The 25,472-nt window shown below is 43.4% G+C and overlaps 1 protein-coding gene across 5 annotated transcripts in view; it reads left to right on the plus strand.

Moving 5' to 3' along the window:
* The window catches only part of ubac1 (UBA domain containing 1), a 37,264-nt gene extending 13,000 nt beyond the window's left edge, over positions 1-24,264 (plus strand). For 2 of the 5 annotated variants that reach the window (XM_078226274.1, XM_078226276.1), the window contains exons 2-10: positions 2,479-2,599; positions 3,633-3,706; positions 4,598-4,705; positions 6,778-6,880; positions 13,124-13,232; positions 15,950-16,163; positions 17,831-17,917; positions 19,071-19,209; positions 22,205-24,264. In XM_078226274.1, coding sequence (XP_078082400.1) covers positions 2,479-2,599; positions 3,633-3,706; positions 4,598-4,705; positions 6,778-6,880; positions 13,124-13,232; positions 15,950-16,163; positions 17,831-17,917; positions 19,071-19,209; positions 22,205-22,320 — 1,071 coding nt within the window. In that variant the 3' untranslated portion in view covers positions 22,321-24,264. The remainder of the gene's footprint in view (positions 1-2,478; positions 2,600-3,632; positions 3,707-4,597; positions 4,706-6,777; positions 6,881-13,123; positions 13,233-15,949; positions 16,164-17,830; positions 17,918-19,070; positions 19,210-22,204) is intronic. The other 3 variants (XM_078226275.1, XM_078226277.1, XM_078226278.1) reach the window with 3 other exon arrangements.
* The last annotated feature ends 1,208 nt before the right edge of the window (positions 24,265-25,472 follow it).

The raw sequence follows: 25,472 nt of genomic DNA on the forward strand, positions 1-25,472 counted from the left end.
ATGGCTGAATATCATCATTTGTGAGGAACTATCTGAAGGTAGAGGTGCTGGAATTTAAGAAATGGATTCTCTGGTTGGTAGGATGCTCAAGGCATTGTCACATTGAATGAATTAAAATGGACCTTCCTCATCTGTATTGGTCTTGAGTTAAGTGATGTTGTAGATATTGGTGTCGTCCTCTTGGCCAACCACCAGACCTCTACACTAAAATTTGAACTCATCTAAAACTGTGCCATATCGTAAACAATTTGTCAAGTCTCTTTCAGACATTGTCCTGTGCTTGATAACCTACATTGGCTTCCAGTCTCATCCTTGTGTCCCAACCCCGCCATGGACACTCTCTTTCTAACCTCCTCTCGCCTTTACAGCTCTCCAAGAACTCTACATCCCTCCAACTCTGGCTACTTGTGTATCCCTCACTCTGTTTGCCTCCTCAGTGCTGCCATGTTTTCAGCTATCGAGACCAAAGCTCTGCAGTCTCTTTCTTCATTTTAAGTCCTTCCTTAAAACCTATCTCTTGGACCAAGTTTCACACTTCTTAATTTCCCCTTCCTTGGTTTGTGTCAGTATTTTTTTTGTCTGATTATGCTTTTTTGAATTGCCTTTGGATATTTTGCTACAGTTAGTGCTACATAACTGGGAGCAGTAGTGGTATAGCTTTAACCCACACTAATTCGCTTCAGATCAGCCATGATCTTGTTGAATGGCGGGGCAGGCTCGAGGGGCTAGATGGCCTACTCCTCCTATTTCTTATGTTATGTTAAGTTCTTAATTCATATTATGCCTAATGGGGACCTTTTTTTGCCACTGGGTATCTGATACAGGATAATGTCCCAAACCCCAACACTTAACATCCACTTCTGATGAAAGGTCATTAACCCAACACCTTCACCCTGTTTCTCTCTCTCCACTGAAGCTGCCTGACTTGAATGTTTCTTGTTATAACAAAGATTCCTCACCTGGTTGAACATAAAAGCTTCCTTCCATAGTTAACAAATGGCCCATTTATTGTTTGAAGCCATGCAGTCTACAGTGTTTGGTGAATGATAACCATTTTTTAAAGAAAAACTCAACCCCTCAGAGGAGAAAGCTGAGCATGAGAACTTGAATTGATTGATAGTATGTAATAAAATCTACCTGAGTGGTAGAGTCATTGGAAGTAGATCACACCTGTACCAGTAACTATATTCTAACACAGTCTGCACTGGGAGAAACCAAAAGTACAGACATACATGCACACTTGGGCTCTCTCTCTCGCCCCCTTTCACCGAATGACACCAAAGGAATAGTGACATTTGCACAAGTTGGTGGCTTTGTGTTGGTGGGGTATAATTGGTGTCATGGGATTGCAACACTTGTAGTTTTAGCTGGTGGAGATAATGGGGCAGGGAGGCACTGTGAGCTGACATGTATGTGCCCCTCTTGCCACTCGGACTTCTAAAGAGTGAGTGTGTGTGAAATTTTCATAGCTGCTGTATAATTATAATCTTCATTCCAAACTTAGGTTATTTGGCTAGATCGTTTTGTAGTTTTTCAAGACTATAATGAAGTACTGTTTCTGACAAAGCTATCACAAAACATTGCAACAACATAAGATGCTTTGTTAAAAGGATTGGGCATAATGTTATTGAGTGGTTTGCTGAGATTAATCATGAATAGCTGAGTGCAGACTTGTGAGATTCCAGCTGAGGCATTAGCATGGATGCTATTGAGGGAACAGGAACAAGAGAGGGATATTTTTGGTCTCAGGGAATTGAGGAATATGGGGGGGGGGGGAGGATCATAATGATGGAGTAAGCTCGACGGGCTGTATGGTGGTCTACTGCTCCTGTTTCTTACGTTCTTGTGAAATATCCGGTTGGGTATTTGTACCCAACTGCTTTTCAGTGATCCTTGTAGGAAGTGCATGTAATCAACTGAGGGTGGGATTTTTCCTGATTCCCAGTGACAACACATCTATCGTCTGATAACAACTGGCTACTTATAGGAATGATGTGGAGGTGCCAGCGTTGGACTGGGGTAAACATAGTAAGAGTTTTAACAACACCAGGTTAAAGTCCAACAGGTTTATTTGGTAGCAAATGCCATTAGCTTTCGGAGCGCTGCTCCTTCGTCAGATGGAGTGGAAATCCACTCTATTTGACGAAGGAGCAACGCTCCGAAAGCTAATCGCATTTGCTACCAAATAAACCTGTTGGACTTTAACCTGGTGTTGTTAAAACTCTTACTGTACTTATAGGAAGGCAGGAGAGTTAGTTGGTAAAGAAGGGAACATTTATGAGAAGCATATTGGGGTAACATTGTAGGTTTATGTATGATTTTGTGTTTCCTTTTTCCCTGCTGCCAGTGCGCTAACTGGACCTAGCAACAACACTGGTTATTGCTTCAGTAATAGGTAGGTAAATGGGTTTGATCCAAGCCAGCGGTGCATTGTACCCTTATGTCACTTTTTAACAACATGTATGGGATGTCTTGCAGTGTGTACAAGGAGGATTAGAAGATCCAAAGACGGTAACGCACCATAAACTCCTTCATGCTACCGCAGAGAGGGCCCTGTCAGACACAAAGACTGTCATTGAGGAGAACCTCCAGGACAAAGGTGAGTGTCAGAGCAAGTGAATGGAGGGAGAGGGTGTGTGGGGGAAAACATTTACCATGTTATATTTCTGAAATCATGCAGCCTCTGCTTTGGACGAGGAAGAAGTTCATTTGTGTGGCCCACTCTATATTAGGCCTTATTCCTGCTACAATAACCTGCAGAGTAACAGATGGCTGGGCGTGTATTGCATGGAGAGTAACAGATGGTTGGAATGGGTCATGCGCTTCAGTGATTTAGATCAACTAAGCAACTGATTCAGTCAACTAGAAGTGGAGAATGTGTTGCGACTTAAAGATGCTTGTGATGGTCTTTAATTTTATTGGGTTTTTCTCCTTTGTAACTTTGAGTTTCAATCTTCTGTTGCAGTTATTGAGTTTTTGCCAGGCAGCTTCAGGTGGCATTAGTATTGAGAAACTTAAACAAACCATTGAAATTGCAAGGAGCAGGTGAAGAAAGGAGTGGTGGTGAGATGCTGAGCTCGGGTTTTAGTCTTGGTGAGGCTAGAATGGGTCTCTGCATTCTTGCGTTAGGGAGGGATTGTCTTGGGTTCTTGCTCACCGATACCTGGTGTGGGCAGCTACAAGGGTAGTCTTGTGGTCAGCTGTGTTGAGAATCGAATCAGTGTTGGTTGTAAAGCCCATAGTGGTCATATGATTAAGAGTCACCAGCACATTTTTAGCATTGTAGGGCATTTATGAGAGGGAAACATTTACAGGAGAATAATCCAAATGATACAGCAAAAAGGTTATTCTAATTGGACTTTTCACACCCAGGACAGCAACTTTTGAAACTAAGCCAATATCTCTCAAAGTAAAATATTGATCTCCAGAAAGTGCCCGTGTGAAATATTAGCAAATGAGGGTATTTTAATATGCTGTGGATAATTCTTGATGCTGAACTGTGATGTTTCTTAATTAACCCCAGCCCATTATTTTGTATACTCAAGTGGTGAGATGACTGGATAATGTCTTCAGTGAAAGCATTGGTTGCTGTTATCCCAACTCCATTTCCACATTGTCCTCTTTTATTCCAGATGTTTTATTGTTAATTAAAAAGCGAGCACCCGCTGCCCCTCCCAAGATGGCTGACGTGTCTGCTGAAGAAAAGGTAAGCCCCTCTTTGAATTTTTGTTTCAACCTACCTAAAACCACCTTTTTGCATTAAAGCAGCCAATCTAGGAAACTTCAAAGTTTATTTATTAGTCACAAGTAAGCCTTACATTAACACTGCAATAAAGTTACTGTGAAATTCCCCTAGTTGCCATGCTCAGGCGCCTGTTCGGGTCAATGCACCTAACCAGTACGTCTTTCAGACTGTGGGAAGCACCCGGAGGAAACCCACGCAGACACCGGGAGAACGTGCAGACTCCACACAGACAGTGATGCAAGCCGGGAATCGAACCCAGGTCCCTGGAGCCGTGAAACAGCTGTGCTAGCCACCGTGCCGCCCCCTGTGAATCATAGAAACCCTACAGTGCAGAAGGAGGCCATTCGGCACATTGAGTCTGCACCGAAAACAATCCCACCCAAGCACGATTCCCATAACCCCACATATTTACCCCACTAATCCCTTTAACCTACGCATCCCGGGACACTAAGGGGCAATTTAGCATGGCCAAAGCACCTAACCCGCATATCTTTGGACTGTGTAACCTCTGGTTGCTTGAATTTCATTAGCCACAAAAGTTCCTGGAACGTGCAAGTGCTTTTTATTATGACTCTTCCAATTTCTCCTTTCTGATACTCTGTTAAGTTGGGAAGGTGCCAAATCTGAAGGAGTTCTATACAGCTGTCAACATTTCCCACAGAAGGACAAGTGGGCCAGGGGGTGATGGAACAATGACTGATTGATTGCTTCTCTGTCCCTGGGTATTTGAAATCTGGTTATCTCAACTCGGTGTTGAGTGCTGTATCGCTGGTTGCCTGCGACACATGCTCACTTTTCATAAAATACAATCAACACATTTAATTCATTTTTTTCCTTTCCTTTTTCTGCCAGAAGAAACAGGAGCAAAAGGCACCAGATAAAGAGGCCATCATGAAGGTGACGGCTCAACTTGTTACGCGGCAAGCTGATCGGATGGTCACTCAGCACAACCTGCGAGATGTACGTGACTCATTTTATTTGCATCATGTTTGGAAAAATGTTATTCTTAAAGCCTAACACCTTTCACAACATAGCTAAAATAGATTGAAACCCGTACTCCTACATCGACTTCTGATGAGCTTTTCTCGGTTTCCTATTCAGCGTCATCACACTCATGATTGTGTGGCTTGGAGTGTGACATGTTTATATAGGGTATAGGAATCTATAATGTAAATATAAAATTGACGGGATGTATTACCGAATTAAATGGAGCTTGAATTCTTCCTGAGCACCATCGTCAAATTATTCTTTACTGGTAGATTCAGTAGTTGGTTTAGGTGTTCACAGGACAGCAATGAGGATGCTGTACTAAACACAGGCCACAGCAAAAGCCATTCAGTCACCCATTCAGTCCAAAGATGTGCGGGTTAGGTTGATTGACCATGCTAAAAAATTGCCCTTAGTGTCCTGGGATGCGTAGGTTAGAGGGATTAGTGGGTAAATATCTAGGGATATGGGGGTAGGGCCTGGGTAGGATTGTGGTCGGTGCAGACTCAATGGGCCGAATGGCCTCTTTCTGTGTTGTAGGGTTTCTAAGATTTCACCCAAGGACTACGTTTGATTCCAGCTCTCCAGATACACTGCTGCAGGAGACCTACCAAATGAAAGTCTCTCAGTGATTGTGAAACTGGAGCAATACAGTGCATGTTAGAAACATGCCTGTCATCCCAAAGTTAATTTTTGGACATAAATAACTTATGCTGATAGAAGCCGGAGCTCTGTTTAAATTGGTGAGATGACCTCTCTCAGTGAAATAGCAAGGTTGACTATATTCAGAGATTTGTATGCTAACTCATGATGGCTAAATGACTGCACAAACAAAACCTAAAACACTTTTTGCCTCTGGTCAGTATCACATGGGTAGCCACTGTGCTTTGCTCCAAGAAATGAACTATTGAATGGACTGATTGTATTGATATGGAATCATAGAATCCTACAGTGCAGAAGGAGGCCATTTGACCCATTGAGTCTGCACTGACCACAATCCCATCCAGGCCCTATCCCCATAACCCCATGCATTTACCCTAGCTAGCCAGCCTGACACTAAGGGGCAATTTAGGATGGCCAATCCACGTGGCCCACCCATCTTTTGGGGGGAAACTAGAGCACCCGGACACGGGGAGAATGTGCAAACTCCACACAGATGGTCACCCAAGCCGGGAATCAAACCCAGGTACCTGGTGCTGTACGGCAGCAGTGCCAGCCACCTTGCCGCCCCTGGTGAGGAGAAATACCTGGTTATCTGATTGTATTGATATGGAAATACCTGGTTATTAGATACGGTGAAGGTTCGAATCAGTGGCGCGTAGATGAGGCGGGGAATATTGTTGGATGCTCAGTTGCAGTGTTAAAAAGACATTGACACAAAATAACTAAATGAACAATAGATCTTGCAAGAAGGCTATGATTAATTAACAGCTGCTGGTAAAATACCAGCCAATTAGTGCCTATTATCTGATATTTGTTTTAGTTTAGTGTCAATATTACATAACCATATACCAGTAAGGTGTAAATTTGTTCCTGTGTTTGTACCATTTTGTTGTGGGGTGAAATACTTTAAATTGTAATTTGTGACTCAGCCAATGCATGCGTTCTGAGGAATGGGTCATTCATTATCTTCCTAGGTTTAAGCAATGCGGATAAGGTAATTGAGCTTCACTTAAGTGGTTATGCTTCTTCACAGTGTCTCAGTTTTCCTTCACTGTCATTGCAACTATTGTAGATACATTTTTAATTTGGAGCAGGAATCAGCTGGGGGCCAACTGACTCCCCTGCTTCACCCCCACCAAACTCGGCATCTGAGGTCAGGGGTAAATTGTTATGACCCGGTTAGGGGCCAGTAACTGTTTGTTTGAAGTAGACAATGTTTGGAATCCCAGGTACTTGGAGAATAATGATATCGATATACGAGAGCAATGATATCAACTGCAAGCATTAGCTACTGGGCTGACATTGGATGTGTGGGAGGGAAGTGGGCAATAGCAGTAATTCATCAATTGAGAATAATTTGTAAACTGACATGTAATTTCTAGTTTCAGACGGAACTCAGGAAAATCCTTGTTTCCCTAATAGAAGTGGCACAGAAGCTGCTAGCTCTAAATCCAGATGCTGTTGAACTATTTAAAAAGGCAAATGGTAAGAACACAAATCGAATGCTTGAGTGGCCAATGCAGCTTTTTATGGTCTGGCTCTGCTCTTATCGCTGTACCTTCCTGACTATAAACTTTGTTATTTATGCACACTCTTGATGCCTCAGTGGTTAAGTGTAGATCGGGAAGGGCAATGGTTTGTGTTCAGCTGTCCAGTGGCAGAGCAGTGCACCCAGCCTCCAATGTCTCGGGCCTAGAGGGGGATTGTTGGCCAGCAACAGCTGCCGAGAGGTGAATGTGTGGTAACTAGGTGAATGATTGCACTGGACTTGGATGTGAACCTGCTACTGGGAACTATTTGTCTAGCATTAGAAGCACTCCAGTGGATGCTTCTACATGAATATGCACTTAGACGTTGTTCCGGGGAAGTGAGGTGCATGTTGAATTTTACTCAACCAGGTGTCATTAACCTTGAGAGAAAGAATGAGGTACAAACCAGAGACAAAAGCTGAATCTGACGTGAGGTGATAAAAGGTGTAAAATTAACCAAAAGGGTAGTGTAGTCATCTGTATTGTAACAGAATTCGGGAAGTTATAAGGGGAGAGATTTGTCCTCTTCCTCGTCATAGAATTTACAGCACAGAAACAGGCCCTGTGGCTTATCGTGTCTGTGCCAGCCATCAAACACCTATCCATTCTAATCCCATTTTCCAGCACTTGGTCCATAGCCTTGGATGCTATGGCATTTCAAGTGCTCATCTAAATGCTCAAATGTTGTGAAGGTTCCAGTGTTTCCTACCCTTTCAGGCACTGAGTTCCAGTTTTCCACCACCATCTGGGTGTAAAATTGTGTCCTCAAATCTCCTGCCCCTTTCCGAAATCTATTCCCCATGGTTATTGCCTCCTCTACTAGGGGCAAAATTTCTTCCTATCCACCCTACCTATGTCCCTCATAATTTTGTACATCTCCATCAGGTTCCCTCCTCAGCTTTATCTGCTCTAAGGAAAACAACCCCAGCCTAACCAGCCTCTCTTCATAGCTGGTAACTTCAGCCCAGGTAACATCCCGGTAAATCTCCTTTGCATTCTTTCTAGTGAAATCACATCTTTCCCATAGTGTGGTGACCAGAACTACACACAATACTTTAACTATGGCCTAATGAGCGTTTTATGCAGCTCCATCATAACCTCCCTGCTCCTACATTCTATGCCTCGGCTAATAAAGACAAGTATCTTGTATGCCTTCTTAACCACTTAGCTACCCTGCTTTGGACATGTACCCCCAGGTCTTTTTGCTCCTCTGTCCTATCATTCATTGTGTATTCTGCTACCTTGTTAGTCCTCCCAAAATGCATCACCCCTCACTTTTCAGGGTTAAGTTCCATTTGCCGCTGTGTTCTGCCTGTGGGTATAAGCAGTAAATTGCTGACTTTCATTCTTGCCCTGTTAAAAATATTGATGAGTGTCAGCGCATGAAACAGAGCATTTCCTAGAATATACGATCATAGGACCCATAGAAAAGTGTTACCCAAAGCGCACTGTTCCCCAGTCATGTTAGTGCCAAAGGAAAGTAACACACTGCGTGTTCCCAGGCTGCCTGTGTAATAGACACACTCAAAACAAATGAGAGAAGGTTGACCCAGGAAATGTAGAGCTGCCTGCCCTTATGAAATACAACTCTGGGTAGTTCTGATTGATCCTTTCCCTTTTAACCTTTATTGATGTAGCAAAAGCAGTCAGAGCCGGTTCAGAATGTCTACAAAGTTCTATGCGTGTTTTACAAAATGTTGACCCTGATTATCATATTGTGCTGATTGTCCGAGTGCTTGTACTGTCGAACTTTGAAATGCTGCAATTATTGATCCGCTCACCTATTTTAACAGATCTTAGTATTTGAATAGATTTTAACCTGTCAAGTGGAGTGTATTTATGGGTTACATTTCTATAATGCCTTTAAGTTGGAAAAAGTCAGAATGCGCTCTGCAAAAGGTGTCAGAAGTCAATGGGTTTTAAAGTAGAGGAATGTAAACTCAACCACGTTGAAGAGCTCATAATTTCTATTGCCATCAATATTGCCACTGAATCATTCCATTCAAATCCAAGCTAAGCCAGGAAGTAATGGGTCAATTGACAGGAAGAAATTATTTAACTGAGTAATGGTTGCTTTTGAGTGGAGGAGTTTTACTCACTCGAGGGACGTGGGTGGGGATTGTTGGCTAGGCTAGCATTTATTGTCCATCCCTAATTGCCCTTGAGAAGGTGGTGGTGAGCTGCCTTCTTCAAATGCTGTGGAGATGCCACAGCATTTCTATGAACTTCTATGAACACAGCACTTCTTGAAATGCCGCAGTGGTGCACAGTGTTGTTAGGGAGGGGGGTTCCAGGATTTTCTCCCAGACACAGTGAAGGAACGGCGATATATTTCCATGTCAGGTTGGTGCATGGCTTGGAGGGGAACTTGCAGGTGGTGGTGTTCCCATGTATCTGCTGCCCTTGCCCTTCTATTTGGTAATGGTCGTGGGTTTGGAAGGTTGCTGTCTAAGGAACCTTAGTGAGTTGCTGCAGTGTATCTTGTAGATGATGCACACTGCTACCACTGTGCTGCAATGGTGCAGGGAGTGAATGTTTGTGGATGGGGTGCCAATCAGATGGGTTGCTTTGCCTTAGATGGTCAAGCTTGAGTGTTGTTTGACCTACACTCATCCAGGCAACTGGAGAGTATTCCATCACAATCCTGACTTGTGCCTTGTAGATGTTCGACAAGCTTTGGGGAATCAGTAGATATGTTACTTGCTGCATGATTCCCAGCTTCTGACCCATTCTTGTGGCCACAGTATTTATAGGGCTAGTCCAGTTCACTTTCTGGTCAATGGTAAGCCCAGTAAGAAGTTTAACAACACCAGGTTAAAGTCCAACAGGTTTATTTGGTAGCAAAAGCTTTTGCTCCAAATAAACCTGTTGGACTTTAACCTGGTGTTGTTAAACTTCTTACTGTGTTTACCCCAGTCCAACACCGGCATCTCCACACAATGGTAAGCCCCCAGGATGTTGATAGTGGGGGATTCAATGATGGTAGTGCCATTGAATGTCAAAGAGTGATGGTTATGTTGTCTCTCCTTGGAGATGGTTTTTGCCTGGCACTTGTGTGATGCGAATGTTACTTGTCACTTATCAACCTAAGCCTGGATATGGCCCAGGTCTTATTGCATTTGGACATGGACTACTTCAGTATCTGAGAATTGCAAATGGTGCTGAACATTTCGCAATAATCAGCGACCATTCCTACTTATGACTAATATTGAAGAAAGGTGATTGATGAAACAGCTGAAGATGGTTGGGCTTAGGACACTAACCCTGAGAAACTTCTGCACTGATGGCCTGGAACTGCGATGATTGACCTCCAACCTCCACAACCATCTTCCTTTGTGATTGGTATGACTCCAACGAGTGGCGAGTTTTCCCCATGATTCCCATTGACTCCAGTTTTGTTGGGACTCCCTGTTGCCACATTCGGTCAAATGCTGCCTCGATGGAGCCCAATCTGCAGGGAAATTACAGAGCGATGTAAACATTATAGAGTAGTTATAGTGGGGGACTCCAATTGAATGTAGACTGGGGCAGTAATAGTGTAATGGGGGTAGAAGGGAAAATGTTCCGAAATTGTATTCAGGAAATGTTTCTGCAGCAGTGTGTGTCCAGTCCAACAAGAAAGGAAGCGCTATTGGACCTGGTTCTTGGAAATGAGGTGGATTAAGCAGATCAAGTGTCAGTGGGGGATCACTTAGGAGGCAGTGATCATTGTATTGTAAGTTTTAAAATGATAGAAAAGGATAAGTTCAGTGGGGGTAAGAACAGAGCTGGACTGGTTAGACTGGAATGAAAGGTTTGCAGGAAAATCTGTAGCTGAACAGTGGGCTACCTTCAAAGTAGAAATGGCCCACGTACAGTCAAGGTATATTGCCTTAAAAGGGAAAAGTAAGGCAAACCAATCCAGTGCTCCCCTGAATGAGAAAGGAGACAAATTAAGGTAAAGAAGAAATAGCGTGCTTACGACATGTTGGATAGAAAATATAGTTGAGAACCAAGAGGAATACAGAAGATTCAAAGGGGAGGTGGGGAACCACATTAGAGAAGGGAAGAGGGACTGTGAAAAAGGACTGGCAGCCAGCATAAAGGGGAATCCCAAAGTCTTCTAAAAGCATATAAATAATAAAAGAAGTAGGGCCAGTTGAGGACCTAAAAGGGAATTTAGACATGGAGGCTGGTGACATGGCTGAGGTATTAAATTAATACTTTGCATCCATCTTTACAAAGGAGGTAGATGCTACCTAGGGCATGGTGACAAATGAGGAAAGTCACTGCAAGGGTTCAAAATTGATATGGAGGAAAGTTGAATAGATTGTCACTAAAGTCGACAAGGCGCTGGGACTGGATGAGATGCATCCAAGGATATTGAACAAAGTGAGAATGGAAATTGCAGGGGCACTGCCCATAATCTTCCAGTTTTCTCTAGACTCAGAGAGATGCCGGTGGACTGGAGAATTGCAAATGTATCACCCTTGTTCAAAAAAGGTTGCAAGGATAGGTGACAGATGAAGTCCAATGCAGAGAAGTCTGAGGTGATGCACTTTGGTATGAAGAACATGGAGAGAGAATATAAAAATAAAGGGTAAAATTTAAGGGGTTCAGGAGCAGGGGGATTTGATGTATCTGCATAGATCATTGGAGGTTGCAGGACAGGTGGAGAGAGCAGTTAATAAAACATATAGTATTCTGGGCTTTATTAATAGTGGTATAGAGTTCAAGAGCAAGGAGGTTAAGCTTGACTTGTGCAAGACATGGGAACACCATCTATAAGCTCCCCTCCAAGCCACTTATAATTCTGACTTGGAAACATATCACTGTTCCTTCGCAGTTGCTGAATAAAAATCTTGGAACTGCCTCTCTAATGGCATCATGGGTCAACCACAGCACATGGACTGCAACGAATCAAGAAGGCAGTTCACCACTACCTTCTCCAGGACAACTAGGAATGGGCAATAAATGCTGGCCTAGCCAGCGACGCCCATGTCCCATGAATGAATAATCAGAAAGAAGACAGTTAGACCTCAGCTGGAATATTGTGTACGGTTCTGGGTGCCATACTATAGGATGGACGTGAACGCATTGGAGAGAGTGAAGAAGAGGTTTACGAGAATGTTTCCAGAGATTGGAGAAGTTGGAACTGTTCTCCTTGGAGTAAAGAAGGCTAAGAGAAAATTTGATATAGATGTTCAAAATCATGAGGGACTGGACAGAGTAGATGGAGATAAACTGTTCCCATTCGGAAAAGGATCAAGAGTGTGAGGGCATAGATTTAAAGTGGTTTACAAAAGAAGCAAATGTGCTGTGATTAAAATAACCTTTCTCACACATGCGGTTCGAGTCTGGAATGCAGTGCCTGGAAGTGTGATGGAGGCAGGTTCAATCGAGGCATTCAAGAGGGTATTAGATGATTACTTGAATAAAATTAATGTGCAGGGGTATGGGGAAAAGACGGGAATGGCACTAATCCATGATGTCTGCTTGGAGACCCAATGCAAATATGATGGGCCAAAAGGCCTCCTGTGCTGAAACAATTCTGTGATTTTGTCCATATTTGAACCAAGGCTATGAAGAGGTCAGGCGCTGAGTAGTTCTGACAGAATCCAAACTGAGCGTCAGTGAGTAGGTTATTGCTAAGCAAGTGCCGCTTGGTTGCATTGTTGGTGACACCTCCCATCACTTCAATGATGATTGAGAGTAGACTGATGGGGTGGTAATTGGCCGGGTTAGATTTGTCCTGCTTTTGTGTACAGGGCATACCTGGGCAATTTTCCACACTGCCGGCTAGATGCCAATGTTGTAACTATACTGGAGCAGCTTAACTAGGGGTGCGGCAAGTTCTGGAGCACAAATCTTCAGTACTGTTGCCGGTATGTTATGATCTTTTGCAGTATCTGTGTCTCCAGCCTTTTCTTGATGTCACATGGAGTGAATCAAATTAGCTGAAGACTGGCACCTCTGATGCTGAAGCCTCCAGAGGAGGCTGAGTTATGTATATTTTTGCCAAGTCGTAGAGTTAACATTTTGAGTCCATTATGACTTCTTTGAAGAAGAGTCATTTTGCGCTTGAAACGTTGACCCTGTTTTTCTCTCCACAGATGCTACCGGACCTGCTGAGTATTCCAGCACTTCTGTTTTTATTTATTTAACAGCGGACTGAACATTTAGATGCAAGTGTTGCTAATGGATTTTGCCCCTTTGGCAGCAATGTTGGATGAAGATGAGGAGGACCGGGTAGACGAGGCAGCACTGCGCCAGTTGACTGAGATGGGCTTCCCTGAGAGTCGAGCAGTGAAAGCACTACGGCTGAATCAGTGAGTCTGTTTTGGACATCATTTTGTAAACTGGTCTTTTTAGGTAGCCATCGCTGTTGGATATCTACAGTTATTATACAGTGTGTATGCTTTTTTTGAAGGTTTTGTGCCATACGCACTATAGTGATTTTGGGTTGCATAGTTTTTGGTAGCACCAGGTATGGAGCGTTGACAAGTTAGGATCTTACAATTGTTGGTGGGGAGAGGTTTGTGATGGAGTTATGTGGGAAACCTCCTATATTTTATTTACATAATCATAAGGCACTTGAAAGAAGAATGGTCCAGTGGACTATTTAATCAAAGGGCTTTTCCCACTATCCAGGATAAACTGTCACTTAGACACAGATTAGTCAAGGATAGAAAGCATGGTTTTGTCCAAGTAAAGTCATGTTTTACTAACATTGATATTTTTGAGGAAGGAACAAGGAGGATTGATGAGGGTGATGCAGTGGATGTGGTCTATATGATTTTAGTAAGGCATTTGACAAGGTCCCACATGGCAGACTGATCAGGGCCATGAAAGCCCATGGGATAAAGGGGAGTGCGGGGAGTTGGATCCAAAATTGGCTCAGACAGGAAACAAGGGTAATGATTGGCAGATATTTTAGTGAATGAAAAGCGGTTTCCAGTGTCCTTTTAAAGTTTATTATTACTGTCACAAGTAAGCCTTACATTAACACTGCAATGAAGTTACTGTGAAAATCCCTGAGTCACCACACTCCGGCACCTGTTCAGGTACACTGAGGAAGAATTTACCATGGCCAATGCAACTAACCGCACGTCTTTCGGACTGTGGGAGGAAACCAGAGCACCTGGAGGAAACCCACGCAGACACTGGGAGAACTCAGCACAGACTCCGCACAGACAGTGACCCAAGCTGGGAATCAAACCCGGGTCCCTGGTGCTATGAGGCAGCAGTGCTAACCACTGTGTCACCGCGCCCCGTTCTACAGGGCTTAGTGTTGGGTCCCTTGCTGCTTTTGGTATAAATTAATCATTTTCACTTAAATGTGGGAGGCACGATTGGGAAATTTGCAGCTAACACAAAACTTAGCCATGTAGATGTAGTGAAGAGGATAGCTGTCGACTACAGAATGATAGCAATGGCATAATATTTAATCCGGACAAATGTGTGGTTGTGCACTTTGGAGTGCTCACTAAACAGGATATTGAGAGTGTTTGAGGAAGTGAGACACCTTGGAGTGCATGTCCACAAGTTCCTGAAGGTGGCAGGACAGGTGGATAAGGCAAATGGAATGCCTTCCTTTATTGCACAAGGTATAGAAAACAAAAGCAGGGATGCAGTGCTGGAACTGTATAAAATGCTGGGTAAGCCACTGCTGGAATTTTGTGTACCGTTCTGATCAACACGCTATAGGAAGGACATAATTGCTGTAGAGAGAGTATAGAAAGATTTAAAAGAACATTGCCAGGGCTGGAAACTTGAAGTCATGTGGAAAGATTGATTACGCCAAGGTCGGTTTCTTAGAACACAGGAGGTTAAGGGGTGACTTGATTGAGGTGTACAAAATCGAAGGGCCTAGATAGAGCAGACAGGAAATATTTGTTTCCTATAGCAGAGAGGTATGTTACCAGGGAGCACAGATATAAGGTGATTGGTAGAAGGATAAGAGGGGATATTAGGAAATAGTTTTTCACCCAGAGGGTGGTGAGTGTCTGGAATTTGCTGGCTGGATTGGTGATCGAGGCAGAAACCCTCAACTCGTTTAAAAGGTATCTGGATCTACACCTGAGGTGCTGTAACTACAGACTGGGTGCTGCAAGGTGAGATCAGAATGGGCGCGGGTTCTTTTCAGTCGGCGCAGACACAATAGGATGAATGGCCTCTTTCATTGCTGTAACTTTTCTATGGTTCTATCCTCCCTGCCTATTAAAGAAGAAAATAGCCTGGTTACAAATCTTTTATTTAAAAAAAAATGCTAAGTTTAATGTAGTACCGGAACTGTAGAATAATCTGCCTCCCTCCAGTTTGCTTTGCTGATCTTGATTATATGTCCAAGTGAGATTGATCATTATTTTGAGACTGGAACAAAGGAAAATATTCCAAGAGACTAAAGATTAATTACTGCACCTAAAATAAAATTATAACCTAAAATAAAGTCGATAAAATAGTGAGGGGCATAGATCAGCTAGATAGTCAATATCCTTTCCCAAAAGTAGAGGAGTCTAAAACTAGAGGGCATAGGTTTAAGATGAGAGGGGAGAGATACAAAAGTGTTCAGAGGAGCAATTTTTTCGCACAGAGGGTGGTGAGTGTCTGGAACAAGCTGCCAGAGGTGGTAGTAGAGGCGGGTACAATTTTGTCTTTTTAAAAGCATTTAGACAATTACGTAGGTAAGATTGGTGTAGAGGGATATGGGCCAAACACGAGCAACTGGGATTACTACCTCAGTGGTTTTTTAAAAAAAGGGTGCGGAATGGAGAAATTGTGCCGAGGGGCCTGTTTCCAGGTTGTAACCCTCTGACTCCATGAAAAGGGGAGTGTGCCTTATTGTAATTAAATCAGTGGTATTTGAATAAGAGTTGAATTCTCTTTCCAAACTCAACTCCCCTTCTAAAATCTTTAAACTTTATTAAAGATCTGAATTGTTATCAGTGGAAATGTGACGTAACTAGAGTGTGCAGTGCTAATCTATACAGCTGCACCAATATTTGTTGTCAGATTCCAATTTGCAGGTTTTCCCTTCTACCCACAGTATGTCTGTGACACAGGCCATGGAGTGGCTGATTGAACACGCAGAGGACCCCACAATTGACGCGCCGCTACCCGGGGATGCGACTGCCGGAGGGTCAAGAGCAGCTGCAAAGGAAGCAAAGCCGGAAGCTGTCGGTGAAATTGCCAAACAGGACGAGTTGACTGACATCTTTAAGAAAATTCGGCGGAAACGGGAATTCCGACCAGAACCCAGAGTGAGTCGAATGAATTTCATTTCAATGCATGTGGCATGAATGGAATTTTCCTTTTACCTGAACAGTGCCTTTCCTGTAATTTGAGATGCTTTCTGAAGCTTGACACAATGCCACATTTATTCATAATTGAAAACTAGAGTGTAACACTTTCACAGAAAATCAATAAATTATTACTGAGTTATGAGGAGAACTGCTGCTTTTCACTTCAAAATCTCCCATTTTTTTCCTCTAGGTTACATGAGACACCTATTGTTATTAGACCAATTGCAATTGTATAGGGGGTTGGTGAAACCACATCTGGAGTTCAGTTCTGGTCTCCTTATTTGAGGAAGGAGGTTGCGGCAATGTGGAGGCAGTTCAGAGAAGGTTCACCAGATTGATCCCGGGGATGAAGGGGTTGACGTATGAGGAGAGATTAAACAGTTTGGTCTTGTACTCGCTGGAGTTTAGAAGGATGAGAGGGGATCTGATCGAAGTATATAAAATTTCAAAAGGGATTGATGGAATAAATGTAGACCAAGTATTTCCTCTTATGGGGCAATCTCGAACAAGAGGTCACAGATATAGGTTGAGAGACTGTAGATTTTAAAATGAGATCAGGAGGAACTAGCAAAGGATGGTGAATTTGTGAAAATCGCTGCCCTATAACGCGGTGGAGTCTGAATTGTTGAATGGTTTCAGGAAGGAGATGGATATATTTCTAATGAAAAAAATGTAAGAGGGTTTGGGGAACAAGTGGGGAGGTGAATTTGAGACCAGGGACAGATCAGCCATGATCTGAATGAATGGCGGAGCCGGCTCAAAGGGCTGAATTTGCCGACTTCAGCTCTTAATTCCTACATGATCAAGCTGATCACTGATGGTTTATCCCCCTGATTCTAATCAATGTACACATTCCCATGTAAACCATTGTACCTCAAAGGTGTTATAATACAGAGGTGCTGTACATTTGAATGACGCAAACAGTGGCCAAAGATCCCAGTAAGAGTGAGTCAAAATGGTATTAAAGGGCATTTTCCCCAACCTTGCCAGGATTCTTTATTTCACAGGGTGGGTTAAAGTGGCATGCAGTAAGATGCAAGAAAAATGATTGCAGCGGTAGAGTTGGTGAAGAGCCTGGAGTTGATGTTGAAGGTTCTGCATTCCAACACTTGCTGAGTTGTCAGCTGCACGCATGCTGGCTGCAACATCATGGGCCAAAGGTGTGTGATCCAAGTCTGAGGGTCTTATCGCTGCTTGGGAACTGCTGCTCTAAATATCCCTACGGGCTTTCCTCGGCCTGCTGCTGGGTGACGGTTACTTGCACTGGTCTCTAAGCACATCTGTATGTATGGGGAGGGCTGAAGGACAATGCTGAATTGTGTTAATCTGCAGCAGTGGGTCATGGCAGACCTCCTCTGGTTATTGCGTGTTGTGACATTGTATATTCAGAAAGAATCTGTTCATGATTTTGCTACATGTGGGGTGAGCAGAGTGTTTTGTTCCCAAGATCACTCTTAGAGTGCTGTTAAGGAGCACTGAATGTAAAGTAAGCTGATCCTAGACGGACTGTATATGCTTTTGTAAGTAACAGGGAGTTTCCAAAAGTTACTAGTTTAAATGTACAGTAGTGCCAATACAAGTAATATGCACACGGTTGAATAGCTGGTGGTTGGTTTTTATTATAGGCTATGATTGCCCTGATGGAAATGGGATTCGATGAAAAGGAGGTAATAGATGCTTTGCGAGTCAACAATAACCAACAAGATGCTGCTGTAAGTACAAATGGAGCAGATTATTTTATCAGACGAAAGCTACTTAAACCTAATCTTTATATGTTGTGTTGAAATTCAAAGTTCTTGTTTTGAGTTGCTGAATTCCTAATCTGCGTCATTGAGTTTATCTGCAGCATGCACATAGTATATAGCTTGTATGCGTAGGAGGGGGAGGTAGGATCTTTGTGCAAAATATGAGGCCCATATGAATTTAGGGAGGGGATGGGTGAGCCAACATGGGGAAATTATATTGTTGCCTTCTCTGAGGAGTGCACTCATGTCCCCATGGCCTCATCCTACTCTTTCTGATCTCCCAGAACAAGTGTTATTTCTGGATGTTCCCTTCGAAATCCCCAGCACCTTTACTAAAATAGAAGATAAATGTAGAATAAAAATAGCAGAGGTCATAAGTGCTGATTGCTGCATGTTTTGTGTTCGAAAAATCCCATGTGGCTTCCTGAGCGGTTTAATGGGTAACGCTCCATGTGATATCCGTGCAAACCAAACGTTAATGGTGGAACTACATCCCAGCAAGAGTTGATAGCCTCAGAGGAGGAACTTGAGTAGGCAAGGATTGGTGAAAGTATAGACGGGTCATTAAAAATGAATTACTTTCTTGTGGCATTTGAACCCTTGTACTGCTGCTGAGAGCAGTGCTTACGTGGAATAAAGGTTTCCTTCCCCCCCCCCCCCCCCCCTCCCCCCCCCAACATTTAAATTAGGATGCTTTGAATTTTCTACTCCCACCCTACAAAGGACAAAGTGGTTATAATGTTTTGATGGGATTCTCACCCGACATTAAAGAGCCCTAACTAAGAAATGGTTAAGTAAACTGTGAAATTCTTTGCGTATGTTGCCTAAATCTTCATGCCCCACTGAATTACTATGCCAGAATAATATTTTTACTTTCACTCTGAGCCTCCCAGTTATTTGCGAATCAGCAGCTACAGGAAGGGTTGCTGGGACAAAGAATTTAAAGAGGATTGCTCTGGCTAGCGTGCTGAGATTACTTTGTAGATTCTGTAAACAAAACTATCCCTGAAGCAACAATGCGGCTGTAACCCTATTCTCAACCCCTCATTGTATTGTAACACTGAGATCCGGTTTGATCGAGCAAATTCCTGATCAGTAATGAGCAACCTTTATTTTTCAGTGTGAATGGTTGCTGGGTGATCGAAAGCCCTCCCCTGAGGAGTTAGATAGGGGCATTGACACCGAGAGTCCATTATTTCAAGCCATTCTGGACAACCCTGTTGTACAGCTGGGACTGATTAATCCTAAAACACTGCTTGGTAAGTGTTCTTAATGCTTTGATCTGTCAAGTGAGGCTAGGAGTTCCATTATAGTTTTCCTTTTTATTATTCTTTTGTAACTCCTCTCTCCAAGTCTTTTCCCTCTAAGGCGTTAGTTGCTTCCTGAGATTGTTTTCAAAGGTGCTTGTGCTCTCCAGTTCCCCTAAGTGCACATTCTTCATACAAGATCTAATAAGTGTTGACAGACTATTCAGCAGCCAGCCCTGATCCTGTCCTTCTGATGCACTCAGGGATTGCTGAATAATGGTCAGCAGCAGATTCCAGCATTTACCCCGCTAATCCCCCTAATCTACACATCTTTGGACACTAAGGGCCAATTTATCATGGCCAATCAACCTAACCTACACATCTTTGGAGTGCGGGAGGAAGCTAAAGCACCCAGAGGAAACCCATGCAGACACGGGGAGAATGTGCAAACTCCACAGTGTCACCCAAGGCTGGAATTGAACCCAGGTCTCTGGCGCTGTGAGGCAGCAGTGTTAACCACTGTGCCACCGTGCCGCTCTTTTGTTCCTTTTGATGTGCCTGATTTTCCCCTCGGTAACCTAGGACATTGGTCGCATCCGTGTGCTACCTTGGGGAGAGGGAAGCAGAGTTAACATTTCAGGCCAGTGACCATTCAGCTGTTCACTTCGCAGATACTGCCAGACCCTCTGACTATTTCCAGCATTTTCTGACTTCCTATCAGGCATTCCCTAGTTGTTTACTGAGTGGAGTATTGTGTTTATTTCAAAAGCAGGGATGTCTTGCTGTGTATCAAAGTGTAAGATCCTCAAGTCTGAGCTCAGATGTTAAATGTGCACTTCAACTTAAATGTCCCTCAAAGGTCACAATCTCATGTTACACTTAATACGTTGCTGCTAACCATGAATGTTAAGAGAGCAGTCTGTGGCAGTGGATGTCTGTGCTATTGTAACATTATTTAAATCATTCAGCTAACAAGAGTGCTGATGTTTTTGAATGATTGAAACCTCAGTGCAGAAACCTGCCGTACGTGGGTACAGAAATAACTTGCCCTGTGGATGTGTACAGTAAAATGACGGCTGTGCTGGACCTGCTGATTCTCCGTAGCAGCTGTTGTTGACAGACCAACCAACCTTTGGAACAGGCCAGCTTGTTTTTTGCCATATTTAATAGATGAGTAAAATATACCAAGCACATAGGAGCATAATTTTCGAGATAGAATCGTAGAATTCCTACAGTGCAGAAGGAGGCCACTTGGCCCATTGAGTCTACACCGACTTTCCAATAGAGCATCCTACCCAGCCCCCCCCACCCTATCCCCATAACCCAGCATTTACCTCACTAATCCCCCAATCCTACACATCTTTGGGCACAGTAAGTGAAGGGGCAGCGCTCCAAAAGCTCATGATACCAAATAAACCATTTGGACTTTAACCTGGTGTTGTGAGACTTTTTACTGTGCCCACCCCAGCCCAACGCCGGCATCTCCACATCATGGCAAACTCCACACAGACACCCACGGTTGGGATTGAACCCGGGTCCCTGGCGCTGTGAGGCGGCAGTGCTGGGCGCTGTGAGGCGGCAGTGCTGGGCGCGCTGTGAGGCGGCAGTGCTAACCACTGTGTCCCCTTTGATGTCCCTTTTTTAAAAAAAAATGTAAAAATGAATTGCTGCTTTGTACTATTGTCTGGACAGTGGGAGATTCGGGCCTGTGGATTTCCACATTGTTGTTGACCGTGATACTCCCTCAAAATATGTCTTGGGAGAAATTTGATCTTCCTTTTTCCCCTCTCCTCAACCCTCCCCATCCAAGCTACTGTGTTGCAGCCCAACTGAGAATTGGCAGAATTTGGCAACCAACAACATGTCCGAATACCTTCTGGCCTTCTGAATAAATGTGCAATGATTAAAAGTCCCTCTATTTCTGGAGGAGTAGGAGAGTGACCTCAGCCAGTCACTTTCCTTTAGTACTGTTGGTGATGCAAAACTTCATCTTGTTTATATTACAATTAAAGGCTTGTATTTTATCGGAGTGAGTTTTATCTGCCACCTGACTCTTGTCTTTTATGGTATTTGATTTGTCAGTAGTCTCAGCCCTGCGCCCACCAACCTCGGTGGGATTCTGGTGCTTAAGCTTTGCTCGCATTTTTCCATCTCCAGTTTCTAAAGAAGACCTGTTGTCTTCCAGCAGCGAGATTCCAGTGAAGTAGCGACCATGTGTAGGTTAGAGGGATTAGCGGGTAAATGTGTAGGGATATGGGAGTAGAGCCTGGGTGGGATTGTGGTCAGTGCAGACTCGATGGGCCGAATGGCCTGTTTCTGCACTGTAGGGTTTCTATGACTTTTCCAGGGACCGCATTCTGCTTAGTTTCTTCTCAGCAGAAGTTGTCTCTCAATTTCCCTTTGGTGCTGAGTAATGCAAACGGAATATGCGCCTTCGTGAATCTTAAATTTGCTGTATTTTAGTAAATTATGCAGATTATACTGTATTCATTTGGCTTGAGAATTGCAAAATACTTGATCATAAGAGCTCGTTTTCTAAAAAGTGTAAAAATTCATTTCATCGCCAGAATTGTTTGTGGTTTTCAATCAGGAACAGGTTATCTTCTAATTCTATGCAATGGGCAGCACGGTGGCACAGTGGTTAGCACTGCTGCTTCACAGCGCCAGGGACCCAGGTTCAATTCTGCCTTGGGTGACTGTCTGTGTGGAGTTTGCACATTCTCCCCGTGTCCGTGTGTGTTTCCTCCCACACACCAAAGATGTGCAGATTGGGTGGATTGGCCATGCTAAATTGCTCCTTAGTGTCCAAAGATGTGTAGGTTAGATGGATCAGCCATGGGAAATGAGTGGGAAGAGGGCCTGGGTCAGATGTTCTGTCAGAGTCGGTGCGGATTCGATGGGCCGAATGGTACTGCAGGGATTCTATGAATTGTCTGCTGTCAGATGTCATTATGTTTGCTCTGCAATTCCCCAATCACCACCAGCCCTTAAATGTGTTCTCTTGCAGCATTTGAAGATATGCTGGAAAATCCGTTGAACAGCACTCAGTGGATGAATGATCCTGAGACGGGCCCTGTGATGTTGCAGATTTCTAGAATCTTCCAGACTCTGAATCGCACGTAGAGAAACTGTTTGCCTCTGACAGAGGTGCTTCCAGCTGCTCATCGGCAGAAAAGGGTGCCATTTCCTGAGAAGAGCGTCCATGGATTATTCACTCGTGGGCCCTGTTTGTACTCTATTATGGGTAGCTTGCAACTACATCCACTTAACTACTGTTGCCTTTGGATCTAGTGCTTAACCAGCCTTGATTTGAGGTTTTTAATTTAAAGTAAATGCTGTTAGTAAATTGTACAGTTTGACACGCAAAAGAGAACACTTATAAAAAAAAAAAATACAGAAGGAGAAAGTCATCCCACTTTGCTGGGGGAAAAGGTAACAATTGTGTCTTGTGGCATTTGGGCTTTTGTTTTAAGAACAGCCAAAGAATAAAGGGTAAAAGACATGGCGTCCACTAATTAAATGTTTACTATTGTTTGACTGCGTCTCAGTTTTGGAACCCTGTACCTCTCCTTGGAAAAAAGGAATGGACAACGTTTTGGTAAACAGTTGAACAGTTGTTCCTTCGTCTGCACCAAAGCAAACTTGGAAAAATCGTTAATGTGGAGAGCAGTGACATACTTGATTAGTCAAGATCATTTGTCCTCCTCCAAGAATTATTACAAATGAGCTATGTCGTGAGGGGAATGAGCTTTGTAGTGAGGGGGGCAGTTCTGCAAGCTAGCAGTGATTGCAAGTAAAAGATCATGCTTGAGGTAAATGAGGCTTTCTTTATACATCACTACACAAGTTTGGGTGCTATTTGATGCACCCAACGTCATCAGTGTGTGGGATCTCCTCATTTAAAAGACTTGGCGCCAACTGGGTCTGTTTAATATACGGAATGCTCCTCCTGCTGTTTGCTTTGTTTTAAAGAAAAGGTTTTCTCTCAGTATCGAAAAGCAATGTTTCTTTTGCAGCTTTGGAAAAAAGCCACTCTTCTCGCTATGATACCTTGATGCTCATTACCACCATGTATAAAGAATCTATAAATGTTGATTTTATAGAATGGTCTATTTGGAGACCATGTACAGATAAAATTTTACCTGTGACAACCCAGATGTTCTCGTGTACCAGCCCACAGTCTGCAAAATGAGGAAAACGTGAAAACCTGGTAGATAATATGTGGGATGAAGAATTTGTCCACCGGAATCGACCATTGCGCTGAGCAAATTAAGAACTTTTGCTTTACCGCAATGCGTGAGATACTAAAACTGGCCTCAAGGGTTTGAATACCGGTGGAGTGCTCTGTATACTAAAGGAAAGTGAGTTAGTTGCTGAGGTTTACCTTTCGGTGGCACAGAGTGTCTAAGAGCAGCGGCGTTTTAATAAACGCAACTAAGACTCGGTCAAAATGAAGACACCTGGAGGAAGAAGTGCTTTGGCCTCTGTGCAGTGAAATCGTGAGCTGCTTGTTCTTGCAAGTGCTAACGATGCCACAACGCATGGAGACGAAAGCAGTTCTTCCCCAAAGGTGCTTGCTTGTGTTTTATAAGTGTTCTCCTTTCACAAAAGAATTGTACCGAAACCATCAGGGGCTGACTATTTTAAAGGCTGATGATGCCTACTTCACTGTAATCAGAGCATCTGGCGAAAGACTTTCTTGGGTTTGTACTTTGGCGTGTGAGACTAGCGATGCTTTAAAAGATGGCCAAGCGTGAAAGGTTTTTTTTTGAGTATTTATTTTAGCTATAAAAAAAATTGTCAAAAGTTTTGCATTAAAGGGAGAGATGCCAGGCTTGCGACTAGCTGGCTGCTTTTTGAAATTTGGTCGACTTGCTTTTAATTTCTGACTGTTTGTTTCTTTCGGAAGTTTCATTACCGTTATTGTCCATAAAGAACAGATCGGCTAGCCTGCTTCCGAATTGCTTCCACCTCAGCTTTGTTACCCAGGGAGACAGCGATCATTGTCCGAAGCACAGTTTCGAAATGATGCTTAGAATTGTTAACTAAGAGTTGTGCAATGTTTTTTTTTAAAAAAAAAGAAAAATGCTGGTGTGTCTCAGGAACTGAACAACTTCTTGATGTCACAAATTGAATTATTTTCTGCATTCCACCACTATCAACTTAATTTGAGTTATGTCCCAAATTGACTCTGTTTTCTCTCTCCAAATTTTCTTCCTTCTTTCCTTCCAGGGGATGTCAATTCCTCGCTTGAGACATTCTCTTAAGGGTGCCTAATTCCCTTGTGTATCTCACCAATGTGACAATCATTCTTGTATGAGCCCAAACAAGGGGTATCAGCAGGTAATTTAGGTGCCAGGTTGGGGGTGGGAGGAGGGGGGGGGGGGGGTCCACAGTTTTGTCTTCGAAACGTCACTCATTCCTCACTTGGTCAACCTCCTGAACCATCGCAGGGATTCGCCTTGAACCGTTGGTGTGTTTGTGTTTCTGTGTACACGGACATTTTCTTTGAGCGGACTGAGCCATACGGATTAAGCAGGAGTCTGGTGCAATCCTTGATTTGTGCTGTTAGTGTTTTTTTTTGCCTCAGGAGGAGCCCTACCCCTAGCAGTTGGTTGATCAGGGGAAATCGAACCCCACGTCCCACCGTTCCACAACGCCAGCGTGTTTTTACTACTCTGCTGTGTCTCCACTCCAAAGTTAATCTTTTAAATACACAGGAAAAATAGGGCAATCCAGTCCTTTCACAATTCCACAAGTAATATCCATTGCTGGTCTTTGATGAGATTACAGCTTTGGAATGGATTGTCAGGTGGTTTTATTTTTCATATTCCCTTTTCTGTCATCTGCATCAAACAGGTGAGTTATAAGTAGCAAACTTCACTCTGGCAGATGCGTATGTGTGAATATTTGAAACTTGCTCCCTAAGTGAGAATTAAATGTTCCACAGCTGTCTCTCCTGGGTATAGGCGATCTGACATCTTTTTGACATGTGCAACCCTTTCTACAGCACAGTCTACTGTAATCTGCAGGGCGAAATGATAAATTTCTGTTGTGTGCATGTTACTACTAAAGTCATTTGTGTAAAGACTTGGCAAACTACTATTCCCACCTCGCCTGACCTATTCCCTGAACATATAGAGTTGGACAATGGTGTTCCTTAATATGGCATCTATTATTTATTCAGCCTGGGTGCAGCCTGGTACTTGGCTAACAGATATAGAGTGGTGTGGATCTATTATTGCAGAGGTAGACGTTACAAAGCAAAGCAGAGT

Source organism: Mustelus asterias, chromosome 13 (assembly GCF_964213995.1).
Source record: "Mustelus asterias chromosome 13, sMusAst1.hap1.1, whole genome shotgun sequence".
NCBI lineage: Eukaryota > Metazoa > Chordata > Chondrichthyes > Carcharhiniformes > Triakidae > Mustelus > Mustelus asterias.